Raw genomic sequence first — 22,294 nt, forward strand, 5'->3', positions numbered from 1 at the left:
GACCCAGTCCAAGGAACCCTGCAGCCTGGGGTGGCTCTGCCAGGGATGGCCCAGAAGTGCTAACAGAAGGTGTGGATGGGCCCAAGGATGCCATCAACATGATTTACATCTTTACAGCTTTAATTCAATAGGCCAGAGCCCTAGCCAGCGGGGCAGCCATAGAGGAGGGCTACTACCAGCCACTGACGGAGCCTCCCATGGCCCCACCTCAGCCACCTCAGCAAACCAGAGCGTCCCCACCTTTTTTGGTTGGGATCCTGGAAGCAGAGGGACTACTTGTAAGCAGGGGCTGTGACCTAGCTTGTCATTCATCTGTCTTCCTTGCCCCTGGTAAAAACAGTCCACCAATCCCAAGCCCTCCCCATCCACCCCTCCTCATTCATGGCTTAGAAAACTCAACTCCTGTTCCACTTCTCTGGGGCTCTGTCCTTGGTGGGGCCCAGGGTTTGGCTTGGTATGGGGCCTGGTGACTAGAAGACCTGTGCCATCCCCAGGGCTGGATGCAGGTACAGGATGGGGCATCTCCCAAAGTTGGTATCTTTGAAGGGGCAGCAGAGACATGGCTGGTTCTTCAGGCTCCTGGGTAAGAGGGCTGTGGTGGCATATAGGGGGGAGGGGCTGAAAAAACAAGAAGACAGGATGAGGGTCATTGGGGTCATAGGAGCACAGGAAACAAATCTCTTCCCCCCAAGGCATGAGGATCCACAGGGAAGAGCTGGTCTGGAGGTTTCCAGCTAGATGTGGAGGAAGTCTGGGAGAGGGAATCCTCAGTGAGAGGCCAGGGAGGTTCTGGAGAGAGCTCAGGGGCATGTGGAGCAAGAGCTCCAGATTGTTACTTACCAGCAGGGTTGTAGATAGGGGGCCCAGCTGGGTAGAGTGGATACTGAGGAGCAGGACCACTAGGCGGGTACATGAAGCCAGGCTGTGGGGCTGCAGGGCCAGCTTTGGGGTCCGAAGGATATGGATATACTGGCTGCACTGGGATGCCTGTCATTGGGATCTCCTGCCCTAGATGGGGGACAAGGATCAACATTTAGAGTTCTACCTCCCAAGAGAAGCCTCTGATCCCTGCCCGGGAAACCAAGATAAGCACCCCACCTGTGGCCTTTACCTCCCAAACCCTGCTTAACAAAGTTGAGTTGGGGGCTGAGTGCATGGTGCTGCTGGTCAACCTGTATTTTGCAAGATGACTCCCTAAGCAGGTGTCAGAGACCTCATGAACTGGGGAGCACAGGCAGAGAAATACCCCACTTGGGCAATGATCAGTTAGCTGGGGGGGCTGGCATCTGTAGCGCCACCAAGGGTGTCTTCCTCAAGTCCTTCCCTCCCACACTAATTTCCCATATGGTGTCACTGTCCCCATGTCATTCAGGATTGGGCAAACATGCAGTCACATGCAACACTTAGACATGTATACCACTGTACACTGGAACACACCCAATTAATGCTCACCATTTATAGATCATACTCTGTGCACTTACTGAGTCACTCGCCTACATAGACCCACTGTGCACTCCCCACTGTGACAGACTGCACTTCTGTGCATAGCTGAATATTCATGTGTGTGCACAAACGTGGACACAGTCCCACATTTCCACATACCCCAGGCACATTCTAGAACTCATGAGTTTACAAGCATATTTCCAGGTTTACACGCTGCCAGGGGAATTCACACAGAAACATACACTACCACAAAATTCACCAATCCTTGACCGCTCCAGTGCCCACCATGGGACTCAGCCCAGGCTACCTCATGTCCATTTTGCCCAATACTGTGCATACCTTCAAATGGACTCTGGAGTTGCTGGCGCCGTCGGTACAGGTAGCAACAGGAACAGAGGAAGCAGCAGATGGTGGTAGCAACCACAGCAACAAATAGGATCACAGCAGAGGCGATGCCTGCTATGGTCTTGGGACTTTAGACAAAGAACAGGCCTGCTCACTTTCCAACATTTGCAGGAGGAGGACAAGGCTCCAACTCCTGGCCAGCAGGGGGCTACAGCATGCTAAGATTTGGAGTTTCTTGTGGGATTCTGCCCAGTCCTTGTGGAGCATATCTTAGGGACCTCCATTTCCCAGAAGGCAATGCTGCTTGGTTGGCTAATGTGAGGCATGCTGGGATTTGTAGTGTGCCCCTCCCCCAGGACTTTTATATCTACAACTTAATTGATTAGACTTACATGTTAAGCTGTAAAAAAGGCCATAGGATATAAGCTAGGACTGTTTTTTCCCCACTAACTGCACTTCAGACACTCTCCTTACATCTGTTTTATATATTAGCAGCCACCTTCAAAAGGAAGTTTGAAAACCACTAATTTGGAGCTGAGGAATAGCTCAGTGGTAGAGTGCTTTAGGCTCAAGGTTGGGTTTCATCTCCAGCATCACAAAAAAGAAAACCATTAATTTGGGCAATCCCCTTATTTTATGAAAAGGAAACAATGACCCATAGAGGGCAAGTGTCATCCCCAAATCACATGGCTGGTAAGAAGCGGACCGGGAATCAAACCCAAGCCTCCAGCCCTTTTGCCAGAGCTCCCACAAAGCTGCACTGCATTCTGGTGCTAACCCCGAACAGTCGCTCCGCAGGATCCAGCAGGACCAAGAGGAGGCTCCAGAAGGAACCTGAAACACTCACCCCAGCCCAAGGCTGTGATGGTAACTAACATGCCTTTCTGGAGCTCCCACATCAGGACCACCCAACTGTGTCTCCAAGCTGAAGTCCTGGTGAATCCACTGAGCTAAGAATGTGGAGGTGCACAAAGGGAGGAGGCAGGAAGCCTGTTGAGAGGATGAAGGGGATCCAGGAGAGGTGGCAGGAGCTCACCTGAAGGCCAGGCAGTGCTTCTGTTGTCTCTCGGTGATAAGCAAGGTCAGGTCCCTGCAGCAGTACCGCTGGTAGCAAGTCCCGCAGCAGAAGGTGAAGAACTCGCAGTTAAAGCCCGGATGCCAGGAGCCATTCCGGTCCAGGTACCACAGGCAGTCCTCGCTGGCCAGCGCTGCGGGCAGGGGTCGGGGCGCCGCGGGCCACCAGGCCAGTTCAACTCCGCCGTCCTTAGCCCCACGCCCCTGAGGTTTCTAGCCCTCTGGCTCCCGGTTGACTCTTGTCCCCACCTGAGGTTCCAGCTTCGGAACCCCGGGGGCCTTTCTCTAAAGCGGACCCAGGTGCCCAGGGCCAGCTGCCCAACGCCCAACTGCCGGGCTCTGTCTTCTCCCACTCGCTGGGGACCCCGCAGCATCCAGGGCGTGCAAGCCCGAGGGTCTCCTGGGAGCCCGGGTCGCGGCCCTCGGGTCGGCTCCTCCCCTTACCCTGCCTCATCCCACCCACCCGCGCCTCGCCAGCCATGCCTTACCCAGGGGAGCCCCCAGCACCAGGAGGGCGATCGCGGCGAGCGGTGCGGCCCGGCGGAGCCCCGCGGGCGGCATTGCGGAGGTTGAGCGCAGCCAGAGCCGGGCCGCCCAGAAAAGGGACCCGAGGAGGAAAAGCCAGCCGGCGGGAGCTGCGGCGGGCCCTGCCCGCGGCCAGGCCCGGGCTCCTCTCCCGCCTCCTCGGGGGCGGGCCCAGGCGCCCCGCCTGCGGTAACCCCACCCGCGCCGCTCGGCGCACAGCCCAGGCCCACCCACCAGCGACGCCCACTCAGCCCCGGCTGTAGAGTCGGGCGCCCCTCACCCTGTCCCTGGCACCGCAGTGGCTCCTCCCGTCGGAGCCACCATGGGCACAGCGGGCAGCTGGGCTCTACAGCCACGGAGGCCTGGCCTTGTCCTGGGCCCGCCCCCCGACTGGGTCCAATCATTATCCCGGAGCCTAGAAACCCTGATCCTGGTGCCACCTCCGAATGTCCAGCACATGGGCCAACCCTGGAGGGGCAGTGCAGGACCTTCCCTTGTGCGGGACGTCCTCTGCCCTAGTGTCCAGTCCGGGACGCCCTGCGGGCAGGGGAGAGGGGAAGAGGCTGGGAGCCACCCCACCGCCGTTCTTGAACACAGGCGGTTATTGAAAGGCAGTTCAGAGAGGCTTTGTCTCCAACGGTGCCCACAAGCCTGGACACTGGCAGCTGCACTGGCTCCCTGAGATGGCCCTTCCCCCTCTGGGTGGACAGCGCTCACACCATGGCCTCACCAGCATGAATGGCAGGTCCATGGATGGGGCCTGTCAGTTAAACAGTCTTCACAGTGAAAACCCTTTTCTTCAGGGAGCAAGTCTGCAAAATCACTGCACTACCAGGAAAGTATGAGAAAGGCCACGGTTAATTACAGGTGAGGACAGTGTTCAGGGAGGGGGAAGTCAATCTCACAGCACTAGTGACTGTGCTTAGTCCTTGCAAGAGCTTCCCTGATTGGAAACTACCTATCAAACCAGGGATAGCATCAAACCTACTTAATCCTCCTCAGTATGGCCCTTCCACACTTGAACATCTAGTTTACTTCATTTGATCTTTCCACAACTCCATGAGCTAAGCCTGGTTGGTAGATGTTATTATCCATTCCATTTTATAAACAGAAAATAGGGCTAAATAAGTGAAAAGAGTTTCTCCAGGTAATACAGCCAGTAAATGATAGAGGCAATATCAACACCCAAGTCTTCTAGACCAAGGTGGGTCCTTACCCTCAGTAGTAAATTGTGTAGTGTTTCTCATTTTCTGGGGTGAGGGCACCAGGCAGGTCATGGAAGGCTCAGAAGAATCTGAATAGATTAGGGAAGGCAGTTGGAAGAGGAGGGCCCATCCCTGGCCTCCATAGGTGCAGGTACATCACCTGGTAGAGATGGAATAAGAGAGAACAGCTTCCTGCCCTAGGAAGCTGCCAGCAGGCCAATGGGCTGGCATGAATATGAACTTACGTAGGACACCGTTATAATTGCAGTGGCCAGGGACAAAGAGACACGTTTTTAAATTCATTGCTGCTTACACAGTGTAGCCATTGCTGTCTGTCTCCTCTTTCCTACACCAGGAGCTCCGTGAATACAGGGACCATGTGGTTATGTTCACTTATTCCCCAGTCCTTAGCCACAGGTGCTTGGTCATTGGTTGAATGACCCTCAGATGAAAGGTATCTCTCCTGTCCAAGGTTAACTCTGCAGGTGTGCTCCTGACCCCATTTGATGTGACTCTACAATATTCCTTCTTTGGGGGTCTTTAGTTTCTTCCTCCTTACTAGCTATTTTTCCTTAGGAAATGAAATCTCAAGTCTTTCTTTTTGAAAAATCAAAATGAAACCCCATGCTTCCTGAAACCCACCTCTAACTACCGCTTTTCTGCTTTTCTCCTTTTTCTCTCCAACTGGTCTTCTCCCAGATTGGATGGTCCTGGCTGACACTTCAGCTCATAACAACCTCTAGCTCTCACCAACATTATCAGTGACTTTCTAGCTGCAAAATTCTAGAGAATATAATTAAAAAGAACAAATAATTCTTTTTTTTTAATTGTAGGGAAAAAATTCAGTCCGTGAACTCATCCCATTGTACAGACGAGGAAACTGAATTGGAAGAAGTTAATTCTCCCAGCTCACACTGCTGTTGGACTTTCTGACTTCAAAGCTCAGGCCCTTGGGCTCCATCACCTGTCCTACTTTATTCAAGTCTCAAATGCTTAGGGTTGTGTATGTCTGAGCATGTATTCCAGGAAACTTCAATGCCCATCCTTATCCCTAGTAGGATGGGGTGAGAGGGCAGCCAGAATGTCTGGAATTGGGGAAACTAGGAAGAGGAGAAGGGCTGGGATCATACCTGTGATCCAATTTGGGCTGGCCTGGGGCTGTGCTCTGAGTTCTACCAAGTCACACCTCTCCTGGGTTGCATGACCAGTTCTGGGTCCCCCAGCTCCTTCCATGCTTCTCCTCATGGAGCCTGAGATCCAGCCTGAACTTTGCTGAGCTCTTCCTGACCATCCTTGGCCCGGGACCCTGGGGCCTCCATCCCTGAGGCTTCTGCCTCACCCTCCTATCTGGCCAGGGAGGCTCTTGTCCCACTTCTGTTGGCTGTATGTGGTTTGCATTGAGCTGCTCTGAGATAAGGAAATTCCCCTCCTCTGCTAATTCCTGCCTCTAGTCAGTTTGTGCTCTCTCCAGAAGAGCAACCAGGCTACCTTTCTTCTCCTCCTGGCTTGGCCTCTGGCAACCCAACCTTTCAGCCAGGTGATACACATTTCTTCCTGCCACAGAACCCTTGGGTCCTTCTGTTTAATTTAATCTGTCACGACCTCCCTAGACAGACTTGGATATAATCTCTTTGAGTACACAGCTAGGAGAGTCCCAGGAACTTGGTCAAGGTCTATGGCTGGGGCTGGGGTTGTGGCTCAGCGGTAGAGCACTCGCCTAGCCCTGTGCAAGGCCCTGGGTTCAATCCTCAGCACCACAAATAAATAAAGATCTTATGGCTGAGTTGGGGATTGAAGGTTTTCAGGCTTCCACTGCTCCAGAATAAACATTTCTCCTTAACCAGAACATTTTTTTTCTGGTGTCTAATCTTTTTTATTTGTAGTTGGACACAATACCTTTATTTTGTTTATTTTTATGTGGTACTGAGGATCGAATCCAGGGCACCACACATGCTAGGTGAGCACTCAACCGCTGAGCCACAACCCTTGCCCTGGTATCTAATCTTTCTTGCTATAAACTACTGGGTTTCTTGTGTTTGTCCTCTTGGTGGGAAGGACAGTGGCGGTCAGTCCCTGCCACCCAGCTACTGGTAAGAGGGGCCACTCTTTCCCCAGGAGTTTTTACCATGCCTTTGTAGGAGTGCCACTCTGTATGCCAACTCTGGCTTTTTTGCAGCATGCCTAGCACAGTTTGGGCAGAACTAAGGCAGCAAGACAGAAGGGGGTGGCCAGGCTGGCTTGGGTGGCATGTGTGAACAGCCCCCTTCTCAGGCAGACCCTGGTGGCTGTGGGAGCAGCAGTCCTAGGCAGCCAGAGGCTGGCCTCAGGAGTCTGGCTCAGGCGGTGGGGTGGATGGGGAAGGCCAGGTTATCTTTAAATGGTACCTTACTCAGCCTGTAGCTCTGCCAGCTGGGCAGGGTGGGGGCAGACAAATGTTATTTTGGGATCGGAGGATAAGAGAGGAAGAAGGCTGTTTACAGCTCTCCTGTCTGTCCCTACTGCCTCTCCTGGGAAGAGTGTGGGGGGCCCTAGGTCTCAATGCTCCAGCTGGCCCTTTTTACCCTAGAGCCTCTGTTTTTATGTGGTATTGTTTTAGGTGGGAACTGTTGAAATTTGCAGAGGCCCAAGGTCTTTCTTTGTCAGACCAGCTCTATAAAGACAGGCTTCCATGGTGAGAATTCTATTAGACTTGAGATTAGACTAATAGCTAAAATTACTACTTACTATGAGGCAATACTACAAAGTATTTTGTATTGTAGTGACTTTATTTAATCTTCACAATCACTCCATAAAACAGATATTAATATTATACCTGTTTTGTGGATTAGGAAGTGGAGACAGAAAATTTAAATACTCCCCAAATCACCTAGCTAGTAAATGACAAAGCCAGGATTTAAACCCAGTCCAGCTACAAAGCCCAAGCTCTGAACTACTACAGGTGAGTCCTGCTTTGCCACTTCCTGGCTCTACAAGTTTGGTCAAACCACTCAACCCCTCTGGTCTTGGTCTCCTCATATGGAAATAAACTATTTCAACTGAATCTTCTAGAATCCCCAAATCAGAGTTAACAGAAGCTCTGGCCCATTCTCTCTCCCCCTGCTAAATGGAAAAGAGCTTATTCAAGGTCACATAGCAGGGCACTGGCAACTGGCCTGGCTTCTGTGCTCTTGCTAGTGAAACTCTTTGTCAGGAATGAGGAAGGGACAGATATGAGATCAGGTGTGACTGTGCAGTCACAGTCAAGTGTGGAAGAAATAATTATTTTTTGACATAGATCAGACTGATTCTATATCCTGTTACTACTAAGGGCGAAAAATCTAGACAAACCCTCTAATTTCACTTGCTTAGTTGATTTTAAAATCACTCATTTTGGAGGACACACAGGTGGGCAATACAGAGTTAGTTTTCCACTAGCTTTGCTGTAGATGACACTCCTCTGCATGTGAGTTTTGATAATGGTTGTCCAGGTTACGCTTTGTGTATCTGAATGTTTTTGCTTCACTGGGGCCTGCAGAGGTCCAAAGTAACTGGAATGGGATGAAAATGCTGGACATCTCTGTCTGCATGTTGTATCTGTCTTTTTGTTTTGCCTTAACCTTGGGTCAGATTCTGTTCAGTTCTGCATGTAGACATATTCATCACTTGAGAAATGTTTCATCCAAAACTGTAACACAGGGTTAATTTGACCTAGACCTGCCTGGACTTTTCTGCTTCAAGGCCAAAGACACCAGCTGCTATCATGTGAAAAATCACACCATGAATGGAGTGAAAAAAAAAAGTGGCACCTGAGTTCCTAGAACTCTACCTCCTCCCAGAAAAGACATGAATATTCCTCCCCTTTATTAGCCTAGTCCTCTCCCTCATTATTCCTATCCTATATTGTAACCTCAACCCTCTTGGAGTTGAGAAACCGATTTGTGAGCAATTCTCCCTCTTCTTCATTCCCTCATAAAACTCTTCTTTGACCACTGAATCAAGCCTTTCCTTCTCTACATTCATCTCTTGGACACTGGTTTTTCCATGAGATGAACCTCTGAACCTGGACTTGGTAACATCACCTGTTGGGGAATTCAGTCTATTGTTACTATCATTTGCTCTCCCTTCCAGGATCCTGAGGAGGTCCTGGGGACCACCAAAATATAAAATACTGATCTGTCAAGGCCTCAGTCACACTGGTTCTGCTCATCAGCCTGCAGGCCCAGGGACAGGGGCCTTATCAGGGACTGCTGCAGCCTTCTTCCCAGTTTCCTCATCCCCAGATGTTCTGCCAGTATCAGAGTGGGGTCCTCACCACTCACAAGCCTCATAGATTTGCTCCCTTTGGTTTTCTCTCCCCATCTTCTTCCAGGCGCCTGAGCCCAATCTGAGTTCACAGGAGCTCTCACCAAGGGTCCAGAGTGTGACTACCCTCATATTGTGCTGCTTGCTACCCTGAAAAAACAGCTAAAGCAAGGAACTGAAGAACTCACATATGCTCTTGGAGTGAGTAGAGGGGAAAAAGCCCAGTGAAAGCAAATTAATACAATTATGTTTTATGTCACCAGATAACCAAAGAAAAACGGTTTGAAAGGCGGGAGCTGGGGCTTCCACATTACTGTCCTGTTCCCTATGCAGGGCTGCAGTCCCTTCCTCAGAGTCAGCCTCCCAAAGGCTCACCAAGACCCTGATTTAGCAGCAATAGCAGCTGTGAAGCTGAACTGAGTCAGTCAAATTCAGCCAGAAAGTCTGAGTCAATGCATCTCCTAGGTCTGGGGGTGGAGGGTAGTAGGAGGGGATAACTTCTCACCATTTCAGTACTTTTTCATCAAGTCAGCTTTAATTCTAACTATAATCCAGTGAGGTAGGTATTAATTCTTCATTTTACAGATGAAGAAACCAAGGCTTGGAGGGGATATCACCTGCTTCCATTCCCAGATACGTAATCATGCCAAGTTAAAACAACTCAAGCCTTGAAGGGACATCTTGGACCTTCTGCTCAGGCCTCATTGTTTTTCTTCCCACAATGATTTGCTACAAAATCACATATTCCACACACAGGCATGAGACCTTTTAAATTTTACAATTTTAGGAAACTAGCACTAATGCCCTCCTTTTCTTACCTCATCAAAAAAGTAAAAAATATTGAAGCGTGAAAGATGGTTGATGTTGACCTGTACCATTTGTCAGAAAAAAGGAAAACAGTTCACAAAATTTGGAATTTTATTAACAATTACTTTTGGCTGCTTTGCTACTAGAATCCTGGCAAAGAATTGAGACCTAGTCTAAATCCCTGTGAGAATGAGAGCTTTTTCCATGAGATAGGACAGTTCTCTCAATGTCCAGCCTCTGGTTGGGTACTTCCATGGATGGGGAGGAAATGCATTTTAAGACTGCAAGGCAACTCACTCCACAGCTACCAGGTTTAAAACACTCTCCCTTATCAGTAAATAAACTCCACTGATTCTCCTTTCTATCATTTCACTAATCCATTCCTTTCACTCCAGCTCTCTAGATACAGGCTCTGGGTTCTCCCATCTGGAGCTGCTTCCAGACTCCATTCCTACCTCCCATCTCCCTCCTCTTCAACTCAAGGTTCTAAATCATCCTTCTGGTCATGTTTGGAATGACACCATTTTTGGTGTCACCTTTTCACCATCTGCCTCTCACTTGTCTTTCCAGTTTTACTTCTGGACAAGACCCCCATGAACCATATTTTATGTTTTATGCTGTCCTGTTGTGGTGCTGGGACTAGAACCCAGAGCCTTACACATGCTAGGCGAGTACTCCACCCTGTCATTCCAAAATGGGTTAACCTGTAGTTTGGTTAGTTGGTCTTCAGCCACCAACTTCTCTATCTTTCTAATTCTCCGACTTTTCTATGTCCAAGTTTTTTTTTTAATTAGTTGTAGATGGACATAATACCTTTATTTTTTATTTTTACATGGTTCCGGGAATTGAACCCAGTACCTCACGCATGCTAGGCAAACGCCGTACCACTGAGCCACAACCCCGGCCCCAAGGTTTTTTTTTGAATCCAGAGTCTGGCACAAGTGAGGTAAGAGCTCTGCTGATTACACCCCCAGCTCTGTCCAGGCGATTTTATCTAGTTAACAAAACTAAAGGTTGCAAGACATCCCTTGCTCTTTAGCTAGCTCACAATGAACATCTATTAATGAAACTCACTGATTACTTTTTCATCACTGTTATTTATCTGCTTTTGAATTATTGGCTGTAGGTCATACTTCCCAATGACTAACTGCTTCTTTGTCAGACTTATGTTTTTCAGTCTTTTAGTGTTTTCATTTTCCCTTCTGTTTCCACCAACAGCTCAACCAACTCCTAGGAACCCCTTAGTGTCCTAGCTGCTGCTTCCCAGGCAGGAACCTGAGGCTTTTATTACTTTTAGTAATAAAATTATCCTTGATCTTCAGTTCCTCCTAACCAGGTAGTCCAGCCCTTTTCAGACTGAAAGCTAGCTCTGGCCAAAAGGCAGGATATAAAATAGGAGGTTAGAGTTCAGTTTCCTGTCACACCACTGGCCTCCAACAGAAATTCTTCTTGCTGGCACTAAACAGACTTTCCAAACTCTCTTTTTAACAGATTGGGAATATCTCTGTCCTTGTTGTAAAGATTAAATGATCTGGAAACACAAGGAATTACCTGCACAAGGGGTTCAAAACCATCTACTCTCAACCAAAGCTGTCTGTTGGTGAGGGCTCCCTGCCAAGTGACACTAGTGCTCTTAGAACTCATTTTCCTAAGTTCAGCCATTGTCCCCCCCGCCTCCCAATCAGCCTAAGAACAGAAAGAGGGGCCTTTGCCAAGGCAGTTATTATCACTTTTGGCAATAGACATAGATTATTATTATTTTGGTACTGAGGATTGAATTCAGGGCATTTTACCATTGAATTATAACCCTAGCCCTTTTTGAAACTGGGTCTTGCTGAAGCTTCTCTCAAACCTGTGACCCTTCTACCTCAGCCTTATGAGTTGCTGGGATTATAGAAGTATGCTACCATGCATGGCTAATTTTTTAAATCATCAGGCTCAGAAGGGGTCCATCACTCTCAGTCTGTGTTGGAGCCCCAAGCCTCTCAAACCCAACAGTTCAATGTGCTGGCATGAGACCATTTTTTGGTGCCCAAATCAACAATCAACTTTGTCTTCCACCAAATGTAGATCTACCTTGAGATCAGCCACAGAGTGAGTCTCCTAGGATCACACTGATGTTTTCTGGACACCATTGGCCAGACTTGCCACTGTTTTCCATTATCAGTGACTCCCCCAACTCTAGAGGGAGCAGCAGCAGGGAGAGAATATTAGCCTCAGAATCTGGTTGGCAGCAGACAACTGTGAACACACGCCCTCAGGCTTTTCAAATATAGAAACTTAACTAAAATACCTTCCAACTCATCATGGACGCTGAACACTAGGGACATCTAGTGGCATGAAGTCATTACCAGCCACAATATCCTTAGGCTTCCATGAAAGTCCTATGGAGTAAATGCCCTACAACGGGGCTCTCCCCTTTAAGAATGGAGATGCAAACTCATTTTATATATTATTTTGTTATGACAACATCACCCTAAAGAAATATTGTGGCTTCTAAAAAACGGGGCACCCAGATGCAGGCACTATCAAAAAGCAGGTGAATATTGGGCTTTACTCCCCTTAATTTTTTTTCATCTTCATTTACTTTCTGAACCCATAACCCACTAAAGCCCAATTAAGGCATTGTTAAGGCATTGACCTTAAAAGTTTTTTTTGGTGATGCTGGGAATGGAACCCAGGGCCTCGGGCAATTGCTGTACCACTGAGCTACATCCCAAGCCCTTTTTAACATCTGATTAAATAAGCCAGTTCTCCAAGAATTATTTTAAATTAAGTTTGACAAACAGACTAGAATGTCTAAATAGGCTCCATGCAACCCTTTTTCCTCCTCTATTTTACTTCCTTCTAAAGGGAATAGAAGGCAGAGGTGCTGAGATACCTTATACCATGCAGACTAAGTTCATTTGTAAAGATTACTTTACTGTCCTAGAAAAATACACGTTGCAAATTTGAGGGCTACAACTTAACCATTTTAAAGGATTCCTGAGGGACAAGGGATAACCTTTGAATATCATACTCTGTGGTAATGTGTGGTAGAGGCATATTAAATATAGTGGGGTCAGGTGGATTTTTAAAAAATCCTTTTTTTTCTAGTTTTTTTTTTTTTTTTCTAAAAAAGGAAAAACAAATTGTCATCTGGCTTATTTTGTGTGTGCATGTATATATAGGAACAGGTTGGGGGAGGGGTTGTGTCATGCAAGGAAGCAAAAACAAGATGATGACTTCCTTCAACAGAGGAGCCTCAGTGTTGCAGGAAGAAAGCAGGGAGGGAGACTGCTGGAAAGGGTGTAGATGTAGGTGCTCCTGCTTGTGCCTGCTGAGAACCAGGAGCATCAGTGGTCGAAGGCAGAGAGCTTAGTGATCTCTCAAGAGTATTCCTATTTGAACACATCAGATGTCCTATGAAAGTAGACAGGTCTGTTTCAGAATATAAATGGTAGTGACTTCCTGTGCTTCTGAGGTGGGGTAAAATAATCCATGAACACATAATCCTTCTGGGCACAAATGTTTCTGGACTGGCCAGCAGAGGACACTAGGAACAGAGGTGAGGGCAGAGTTAGGGAGAAAAATGTTCCAGATATGGGGTATCTTCATGGGAACTTTGAGAAATGTCCCTTGTTCCACTATTCCTAGGTGATGGCACTGGTGAACTTGGTCAGAGTCATTATGAGTGTCACTCTGCAGAGGCCAAGGATCAAGGGTCAGGAAACCACTCTAGGTTGAGAAGAAAGTGCATCTCAAGGCCAGTGAGTACTGCAAAATTATTTGTGGCTGGGCCAAAAAAAAAAAAGCAAACGTGGAAAGGCCATTTTTAGATGCCGATGGTCTGTAGAATCCGCCTCTCGTTGTCATTAAGGTGGCCTGAGAACATTATGTAGCACGGTTGCTGAGCAAACTGGCAAAGGAAGTCTGTGAGATATGCCTGGAGGGAAGAATAAGAGTGGTGTTACTGAGGGTCCCCAGGGTCACTCACCTACAGCAATGTAAGAACCACCACCAAGTGGGACAATGAGCGGCTGACTTTTAGATAAATGCCACCTTCTTTAGGGATGGCCTTTTATATTCTTGGATCTAGTTTAGATACTACTGCCCAGGGACAAAATTCCATAGGGAACCAAAATATTTCCATGGCTATTATCTTATGTTTCACCCCAAGGACCTTCACAACACAGACTTAAGAAGCTGGATTATAATGCCGGAATAAAATAATTGTGAAATCTCCCAGTCTCCCCAAAGCCCTTGACCACTCAGCAAGATAGAACTCTCTCTCCAGAGGCTCCTAGGAAGAACTATGAATAGATCTGAGACCATATTTCTGCTTCCATGGATTAGGAAATTGTTACTTGCAAGACCTCTTCTCTGGACACCCTCACCTGCAGATCAATCTGATAGAGAGGATCCTTCAGGGCATCGGGGTCATCTTCCTCATCATCCTCGTAGTAATCCTCCTCTGTTAGACAGCCAACATAGGGCAGGTCAGGGCAGAGGCCCATGATCAGCCCTGGGTAGTGATGCACCACTGCATGGCTGAGGCAGGAGCCCAAGGAATATTCCTTGTAGGCCTGCCTCTCCCCTTTCCCAAGTACCCCATTCTTGGCACCAGTGTGCAAAGAAAAAGATATTTACCATGGCTGTTTTCTTCTCAAACTGCTTACCATATTTACTGGTAGCAAGAATGTCAGATAAAAGTTGGCCACCTAAACCATCCTCCTCTTCCTCATCTTCCTCCTCCTGGTCCTCCCACATATCATTGGAGTCATCTGCTGGGAAATGAAAAGCAGCTAAAGCACATTCATGCATTCTCCCTTCCCAAACCCAAACAGGTCATAAAAGAGGACCCTGAGGGTTCCTCTAAGGTGGCCTGCAGTCCCCAATGGGAGAGAATCAAGGATGGACAAACCTTCCCAGTAAGTGTGAATGGAAGAACCAACTTCCAAGAAGTAAGGGTAAGACAGCTTGTCCCCTGGTTGCTCCCCATCCCCAACTTCTGAGATTTCACAAGGCAGACCTAAGAGTGTCAGCTACAGAGTAGCTCTAGCTCAATATATATTTTTTTCTTTCTAAACCAATGAGTCAATAAATCAAATTGAAAATTTGTAACTTGATCTGCCAGGTAAAAGTCTCCTGGGAGTAAGGGCCTGGTGCACCTTGACTCCACTCTGCAGGAGTGGCCTGGCGTGCGGCATTGGCCTCCATGACGTTGGAGAGCTCGTTGATAATCAGCTTTAGGATCTTGACCAGCAAAGGAATATTTGTCCAGCGCTCTGGATCTGGGAAGGAAGGATAAGGCTTCAAGTCAGACTGTTATTGGCTCACTTCTAGCAACGCCTCCATGCTCCCTACAGTGCCATTCAACACAGAGTTCACCAACACTCACCATCACTTTCTACCATCCCTAACTATACTGAGCCATCAAAGAATGACTTAAATAACTTTATTCTGCCCGGTGTTATAAAAGTTCTGAAGTTAGGAGAGATTAAGAGAGATTGAAGGAGAGAGTTTGTCAGTACTAAAGTTCTGAAACCAAATAATTATACAGAGCACAGTACTAGAGTTCTCAGGACTTGCAAGATATCATGGTTATTATAAACCTACAGTTAAAGCAGCTCTACTTAAAAATCACTAGAGAAAACCTGGTAACAAAAACATGCTGAATATGTGTGTTGAAGTCCCAGAATGAACCTAAAAGTTGGGGATCTTTGGTAAATTACTATTTTTGTCAATTTTCAACAGAAAGGAACCATATATTCTAATCCATTGTTTGCCCATAGTTTTGTGCCTCCTCTTCTTTTTAATTTTTGGTATTAGAAATTAAACCCAGGGGTGCTTTACCACTGAGCCACATCCCCAGCACTTTGTATTTTGAGATAGGGTTTGACTAAGTTGCACAGGGACTTGCTAAGCTGCTGAGGGTAACCTCGAACTTCCAATCTTTCTGCTCAGTCTCCTAAATCACACACATAGGCATGTACCACCACACCTGGATTGACTCTTCTTTATCAAACCCGTCACTAGCAATTATGTGTGTTTTTTTTTTTTTGGTAATTGTATGTGGACAGCATGCCTTTATTTATTCATTTATTTTTATGTGGTGCTGAGAATTGAACCCAGTGCCTCACATGTGCTAGGTAAGCACTCTGCCACTGAACTACAGCCCCAGCCACAATTATGTCTTAAAAATATAGATCACAGGTCAGCATGGTGGTGTACACCTATAAGCTCATGTTGGGGCAGGAGGATTACAAGTTCAAGGCCAGCATGTGCAACTGGGTAAGATCCTGTCTCAAAATAAAAAAGAGCTTGGTGGTAGAGTGCCCTTGGGTTAAATCCCCAGTATTATAAATAAAATAAACAAATGAATAAAAAGTATTCTTAGCCTCTATGGAGAGGAAATCAGAGGGATGGCAGCATCACCCACTTTTGGCTGACTTAGAGCGGGTACGGATGCCCTCATCCATGCTGTAGATCTCTTCTCCCTTCACACGGATATCCTGTAGCCGTTTGTCATCTGCATTGATGCCATGCTGGAGCAGCTTACACAGTGCCACAGAGCTGACAAAGAAGAGTAAGAAAAGGTCAATCAGCCACCTATCTAGAGTTCACTCTAAGGCGACCAGTCATTATATCCTAAGACAATAAAAATTCTGTTCATAACTAATTAGGAGAGATAAAAGAGTTCAGCTAGAAATGGGATTAGAATTTATAAAATGGTCCAATGAGAGAACTGCTTTTCTTGAACAAAAACGATGGGTAAGCATCACAATGACTATCCATGCTATACAGTCAATAGGGTAATGAGAACTAGTGGAATAAAAGTCCAGGCAAGAAAGTTGGAAAGCCAAGGTTAGAAGGCTTGGGTTATAAAGGAGAATAAGTTACTAGCAGTTCTTAGCTGGCTGAAGTCTGTGGCAGAGGAAGCTCTCTAGCCAGCAGACCTCAGAAAAATATTGTCTACCTGTGTTGACTGGGGGATTTCAAGATGGCAGCCATTCAAATATGCAAGTTAACAAGACAGAGAAAAGGGAAAACAAGGGGTAATCTGATATGTCAAACAAAAATCAATGGTGTAAGTCAGGGAAGGAAGAAATGTGAGTAGGAGAAGAATGCTCAGAGAAGATGAGGGTCTACCTGACTTTGCCTTCATACTGTCCATAGAACAGATGCTGTCGGCTTGTCCACTCAGCCATCACAAACTCTAGGGCAGGTTTTCCAGTAGGTCCTGGGAGACTACAGAGGAACTCCAAGAGAGGTTCCAGCTGAGTGTGCACCAGATGAGCGAATACCATGATCAGAGACTAGGATATAACAAGAAGGACATCTGCTTCAGAAAAACTGATTTCACAGAGACAGGAGATGGAATAGTCCATCAAGAAATAATCTATGCACTGCAGGGACCACCCACAAGGCAGGAGAACATGAAGATTTTCTTTTTCATATTTCTTTGGCTATAAGAGATCTAACCTTACTTCTTTCTTGTTCTACAAGGATAGCAAGAGGGTAAAACAGTTCAGGGCCCACATAATAATTTGTATCTCCAGAGGATGGGAAAGACTAGTTCTCCACTGTCCTTACCTGCATGACACTGAGTGTCTCTGCCTGCTGCATCTTACTGAGGATGGCACGAAGAATCTGATCCAGATTTTCCCCAAGCTCCCGCCCTGCCTTGGAAATGAGGGTGGAGACAAGGCGGCCCACAAAGGCTGCAGTGAACTCTGAGGTGCGAGGGTCTAGGAGCTGGCTCACCACTTGCATCACATACCACAGTCCATTGTGGCCTTGTTCATCATGCCACTGGGCTACCTGCTCCAGCGTCACTGACACATAGGCCCGCAAGCACTCTCCACCATTCTGGGGAGATAGAAGTAACAAGCAAGATTAGCAACTGGGGAAGAGATGACAGAAGCCCTCAATTTGTATGAGCAAGTATTACTCTGAGGTCTATGCCTTATAACAGTCGTGAGACTACAGGGTTTGTGGTGGGCTCATTCCACTAGAGTCAGGAATTTACTGCTATAGATAAAAATTTTCCCTTTACCCATTCAGTTATCTAAAAATGCATTTTTTCTTTTTCCTGTGGTACCAGGGGTGTTCTCCCATAAAGCTACATCCCAAGACCTTTTAATTTTTCATTTGAACAGGGTCTTGTCTAAGTTGTTAAGGCTGTCCTTGAATTTGTCATCTTCCTGCCTTAGTCTCCCGAGTAGCTGGGATTACAGATGTGCGACACTACTAAGACTCAAAATGCATTTCTTTTTGACCACAAGGGATAATGACCAAGCAAACTGAGTTTTAACTATTAAGATCTACCTCTGGTACTGGAAAAATTATTTCTGAGATATAGCAATAATTAGATGTCTTGAAAGTCTTTATAGGAATACAGACAGACCTTACATATAATCTCCAAGCTGATGAATATCCACTGGTAAGTTCTATAATCTTTATAATCAACTTTAGTAGTAAAGACAAGAAAAAGTAACCAACTAACCCAAGAAACACAGAAGAATATTTAGGCTTTCCTCACCTCTCCAGAGGCCTACAATTTTGCTAACTTCATCAAAAAAAGAAAAAGACTTTCTTTTCTTGTTTTTGGTGGTACTGGAGATTGACTCTAGGGGCACTCTAGGAACTGAGCCACATCTCCAGACCTTTTTATTTTGAAACAGGGTCTTGCTAATTTGCTGAGGCTGACTTCAAACTTGTAATTCTCCTGCTTCAGTCTCTCAAGTCTCGATTACAGGTGTATACCACCATACCCAGCTCAGATTTTCTTAATGGCCCCAGATTTAGATGTCTGTAATCTCTTGTATAGTAGTAATACTCAGATGCAGATGGCCAGAATGCCTGGTTTCTAAACTCTTTAGGGTTATAACACATCCCAAAGTACAGTTTGTTAGTCTTTTGTAGCTTGAATCCTTTCTGCATCCTCTGGGTAAATATGAAATTGACAAACCTGTATTTTACTTTATTTTTTTTTTTTTTAGTTATAGATGGACACAATATCTTTGTTTGCTTATTTTTATGTGGTGCTGAGGAGCGAACCCAATGTCTCACATGTGTGAGGCAAGTGCTCTGCCACTGAGCCACAACCCCAGCCCACAAACCTGTATTTTAAAAGCATGAAAGCATGTCAGATTTCTCAGCTTACTATAAGCCAATGGAAGGAAGCTACCATTCTTCTAATCTCCATTTCTCAGATACCTGCATGGTGGCATTATCATCTGTGTGCAGGGTACACTGTGCTACAGCAGGGAAAGCTTGGCAGATGAGAAGCTGGGAAAGTGGAGGCTTTGTATTCCGAACTACTGTTGTCAGGATATCAATGGCTGTCTGAAGGGGAGAAGAGAGAAGAATGAGAATTGCCTCTAAGGTGGGAGGTACCCAATAATCAACTACTTACTGGGTGGATACAACAGAGCAACCCAGAGAAAACTCATTAATGAAACCAAGTTTCCAAAAAAAAAAAAGAACATCAGTAGACAGTACTCTCAGCCTCCTTATGATGGCTCATTACTTTATTAGATGTAGGAGGTGGGACACACAGCAGTGGACTGGACTGCCAGGTGACATACTTAATGGTGCTATGTAATAGTGGCACTCTAATCAATTAACCAAGAGTACCTCTGCAATAAGAGCCATTTTCTTTTTTTTTTTAATATTTATTTCTTAGTTTTCAGCAGACATAACATCTTTGTTTGTATGTGGTGCTGAGGATCGAACCCGGGCTGCACGCATGCTAGGCGAGCGCGCTACCGCTTGAGCCACATCCCCAGCCCCAACAGCCATTTTCTTAAAGCCTCAGATAATCACACACTGACCTTAGAGACAGAGCAGACCAGTAAAATTACCCCATGAATCTCCGATGCTATTACTAGTTTCCTGTTAACTATGTGGGATCTGTGGATGGCACTTGCAGATCTCTCTCGTTCTCTTTCTCAAATACACAGGCCTTGTAGCTACTTACCGCACAGAGACCTGCAGGGATCTTGTCTGCTGGGGCCTGCATTATGCTGACCAGAGTGGGAATTAGCCGCATCTGCATTGGGCCCTGACAGGCTTCAATCTGAGACAGCTCCTTGAAGATGTCCTGAGCCAGTGAGGCGACAACAGGATCTAAAGTGGATAAGGCAATATGGAATCCCCTGCCTGATGGTCTGCATCTGCTTTTGGCTTTAATGATGTCTATGTTTTGCCCTAATCTATGTTAACTTCTGCACTGATTACATATCACATACCTGGGACCTAATGGGGACAGACGAATAATCTCAAAGAACAGGAGAGATGCTAAATCTCCAAGAGGCAGGGTATGCATGTTTTCATTAAGACAAGGACTAGTCATTAACAGCTACTCCTAAAACAAAATCTGGCTTTTTTCCTGGAGTAAATATTAAAGGGTTTTTTGTTCTTGTGAAACCTGGGCTGATTGTAAAACCAAATGCTAAAAAAAAAAAAAAAAAAAAAAAAAAAGCCCCACTGATACTTAGTTAGGACGACATGAAAAATTTAAAAACAGCTCAGTGTCTTCCCCCCAGGTTCTCATGTACTGAGGAGAAAACAACCCAAAGCTTTTTGAAAAAATGGAACGTTTGTAGTTCAATCTACTTTACCTATAAGTAAAAATATTTCCCTCAACCTAGGCTGCAAAAATATATGTGGTATATGTTAAAAATCATAACAGCATTATTTGTAATAGAAAAGAATTGGGAATAATCTAACTGTCCATTAACAAAATGGGTGAAAAAATTATCATATAGCCATTTTGTGAAATTCTATGTGATGACTAAAAAGAATGAGATATATTCAAGCATGCAAAATGGAAAGCTCTTTGGGACATAGCTTTAAGTGAAAAAGCAAACCAAAGAATATGATTACTATGGTATCATATAAGTAATTCTTATGCCTGTACATTTTTCTGAGCATCAATATTAGAGCTCTCTATTTTAGTTGCACTAGGGACTGAGCTTAGGGGCACTTTATCACTGAACTACATCCTTAGTTCTTTTTGTTATTTTTTAAAAATTGTGAGATGGGGCCTGGCTAAATTGCTAAGGTTGACCTCACAGTTGGGATCCTCCTCTTGAGTCACTGAGATTACAGGTGTATGCCACTTCACCCATCAGGAGATTCCTCTTTAAAACCAAGTATCTTTAATACTTTTCAAATAATAAAGTATTAATATACATATCCACTATAAAAAGCTTAAAATGAAGAAAAGTATTAAAGAAAAGAAAAACCTATACTGCTATCTACCTAATCACCATTAACATTTTGAGGCATTTTTTTCTACACACTTATCTATATTCATATCCTTATTGGAAACAAAACTGAAATTTGAGGTCATATATTTTTTGTGGGGAGGGGCTCCAGGGATTGAACTCAGGGGCACTCAAGCACTGAGCCACATCCCTATCCCTGTTTTGTATTGTGTTAGAGACAAGGTCTCATTGAATTGCTTAGCATCTTGCTGCTGCTGAGGCTGGACCGAACTCACGATCCACCCTTCTCAGGCTCCTGAGCTGCTGGGATTCCAGGTGTGTGCCACTGGGCCTGGCTTGGGGTCATATTTTATGAATTTTTTTGGGATGACTATCTTTTCACTTATTAATATGTAAACATTTTCTCATGGTTTTGAATCAGTATGATGCTTGATTTTAATGGTTTTATAGTATTTCATTTTACGGATATAATTAAACTTCTGTTATTTCCAGCATTTGACTAGGATAAAAAACATTTGGTGAACAACTGTGTTCATAGACTTCTGCATGTTTCTTTCTTCAGCATCTCCTTTTCTAAATTACAGTTCAGGCCTCTTATAGAAAATTTTCATTTATTTGTTCAACTTCCTACTCTGTTATCCAAGTTCTGAATTATGCCTCCTGCCTATGAGTCTTTTATTCACTATCTTTGTTCCCCCAGTTCTTATCAGAGGAGAGTAAACAATACAGGAATAAGTAGTCTTTTTTTCTTGGGGGTGTGTGTGTCAAATATTGAACCCAAGGGTGCTTAACTAATAAGCCACATCCCAATCCATTTTTCACTTAGAAATAGGGTCTAACTAAATTGCTTAGGGCCTCACTAAGTTGCTGGCTTTTAACTTGCAATTCTCCTGCATCAGCCTTGGGCCACTGGGGAAGTATTTTTAATGCTGCTCTATCTACAGCATAATTCTATTCTTTGCTAATTGAAAGCTTTGCTTACAATTCTTAAGACCATCAGACCTAGGGAAACTTAACCTAGATTTACCAGCCACCACGATTTTTTTAGTGCCTCTCATCAACATATCATCCCTGATTGCATACCATTACTGTACTTTAGGAAAATGGCGATGGTGAAGGGGCAGATTTTGCTTTCCATGCTTGCTGTGAATTCTGGGTCTACAGTACAAACGATGCATAGAGTCTCCATCACCAGGTTGAGAACCTCTGAGCTGAACTGGGCTGCTAGGTGAATTAAGCCATCAAGGATGCTGGGGAGGAAGGGCTGAAGCACGTGGGTACTCTCTGAGACTTTCAGTTGGTCACAATAACTAGAGAGAGATAGATAAGCAAGAATTACAAGCAAATTCCCCAATTACTGGTTTTTCCAATCTTCTTCTCCAAATATATATATATATA

General features: G+C 45.5%; 2 protein-coding genes and 1 long non-coding RNA gene across 4 annotated transcripts in view; 1 reads left to right on the forward strand and 2 right to left on the reverse strand.

The window, feature by feature from the left end:
• Positions 1-102: 102 nt before the first annotated feature.
• Shisa4 (shisa family member 4) lies at positions 103-3,722 on the reverse strand. Its single transcript, XM_046464995.2, has 5 exons — positions 3,351-3,722; positions 2,825-2,996; positions 1,783-1,916; positions 841-1,008; positions 103-618 (listed from the first exon to the last, which is right to left on the reverse strand). Exons 1-5 carry the CDS (start codon positions 3,421-3,423, stop codon positions 572-574), a joined length of 594 nt encoding a protein of 197 aa, XP_046320951.1. The 5' UTR covers positions 3,424-3,722; the 3' UTR covers positions 103-571.
• Positions 3,544-6,438, forward strand: LOC124107050 (uncharacterized). Its single transcript, XR_006856268.2, has 2 exons — positions 3,544-4,254; positions 5,426-6,438. It is a non-coding gene; the product is annotated as an uncharacterized LOC124107050 (long non-coding RNA).
• A 3,335-nt stretch (positions 6,439-9,773) lies between these two features.
• Ipo9 (importin 9) overlaps positions 9,774-22,294 on the reverse strand; it is a 58,775-nt gene continuing 46,254 nt past the window's right edge. Inside the window, exons 15-24 of one of the 2 annotated variants that reach the window (XM_046464152.2) lie at positions 21,980-22,206; positions 19,645-19,793; positions 18,882-19,010; positions 17,256-17,531; positions 16,812-16,978; positions 16,102-16,235; positions 14,831-14,953; positions 14,339-14,446; positions 14,057-14,133; positions 9,774-13,605 (exon numbers count right to left, since the gene is read on the reverse strand). In XM_046464152.2, the coding sequence (XP_046320108.1) occupies positions 13,495-13,605; positions 14,057-14,133; positions 14,339-14,446; positions 14,831-14,953; positions 16,102-16,235; positions 16,812-16,978; positions 17,256-17,531; positions 18,882-19,010; positions 19,645-19,793; positions 21,980-22,206 (1,501 nt within the window). In that variant the 3' untranslated portion in view covers positions 9,774-13,494. The remainder of the gene's footprint in view (positions 13,606-14,056; positions 14,134-14,338; positions 14,447-14,830; positions 14,954-16,101; positions 16,236-16,811; positions 16,979-17,255; positions 17,532-18,881; positions 19,011-19,644; positions 19,794-21,979; positions 22,207-22,294) is intronic. The other variant, XM_046464161.2, reaches the window with a different exon arrangement.

This window comes from Marmota monax, unplaced genomic scaffold, assembly GCF_021218885.2.
Source record: "Marmota monax isolate L192 unplaced genomic scaffold, Marmota_monax_Labrador192_F-V1.1 WCK01_AAM20220418_F8-fsc00099, whole genome shotgun sequence".
In the NCBI taxonomy this organism is placed as follows: Eukaryota; Metazoa; Chordata; class Mammalia; order Rodentia; family Sciuridae; genus Marmota; species Marmota monax.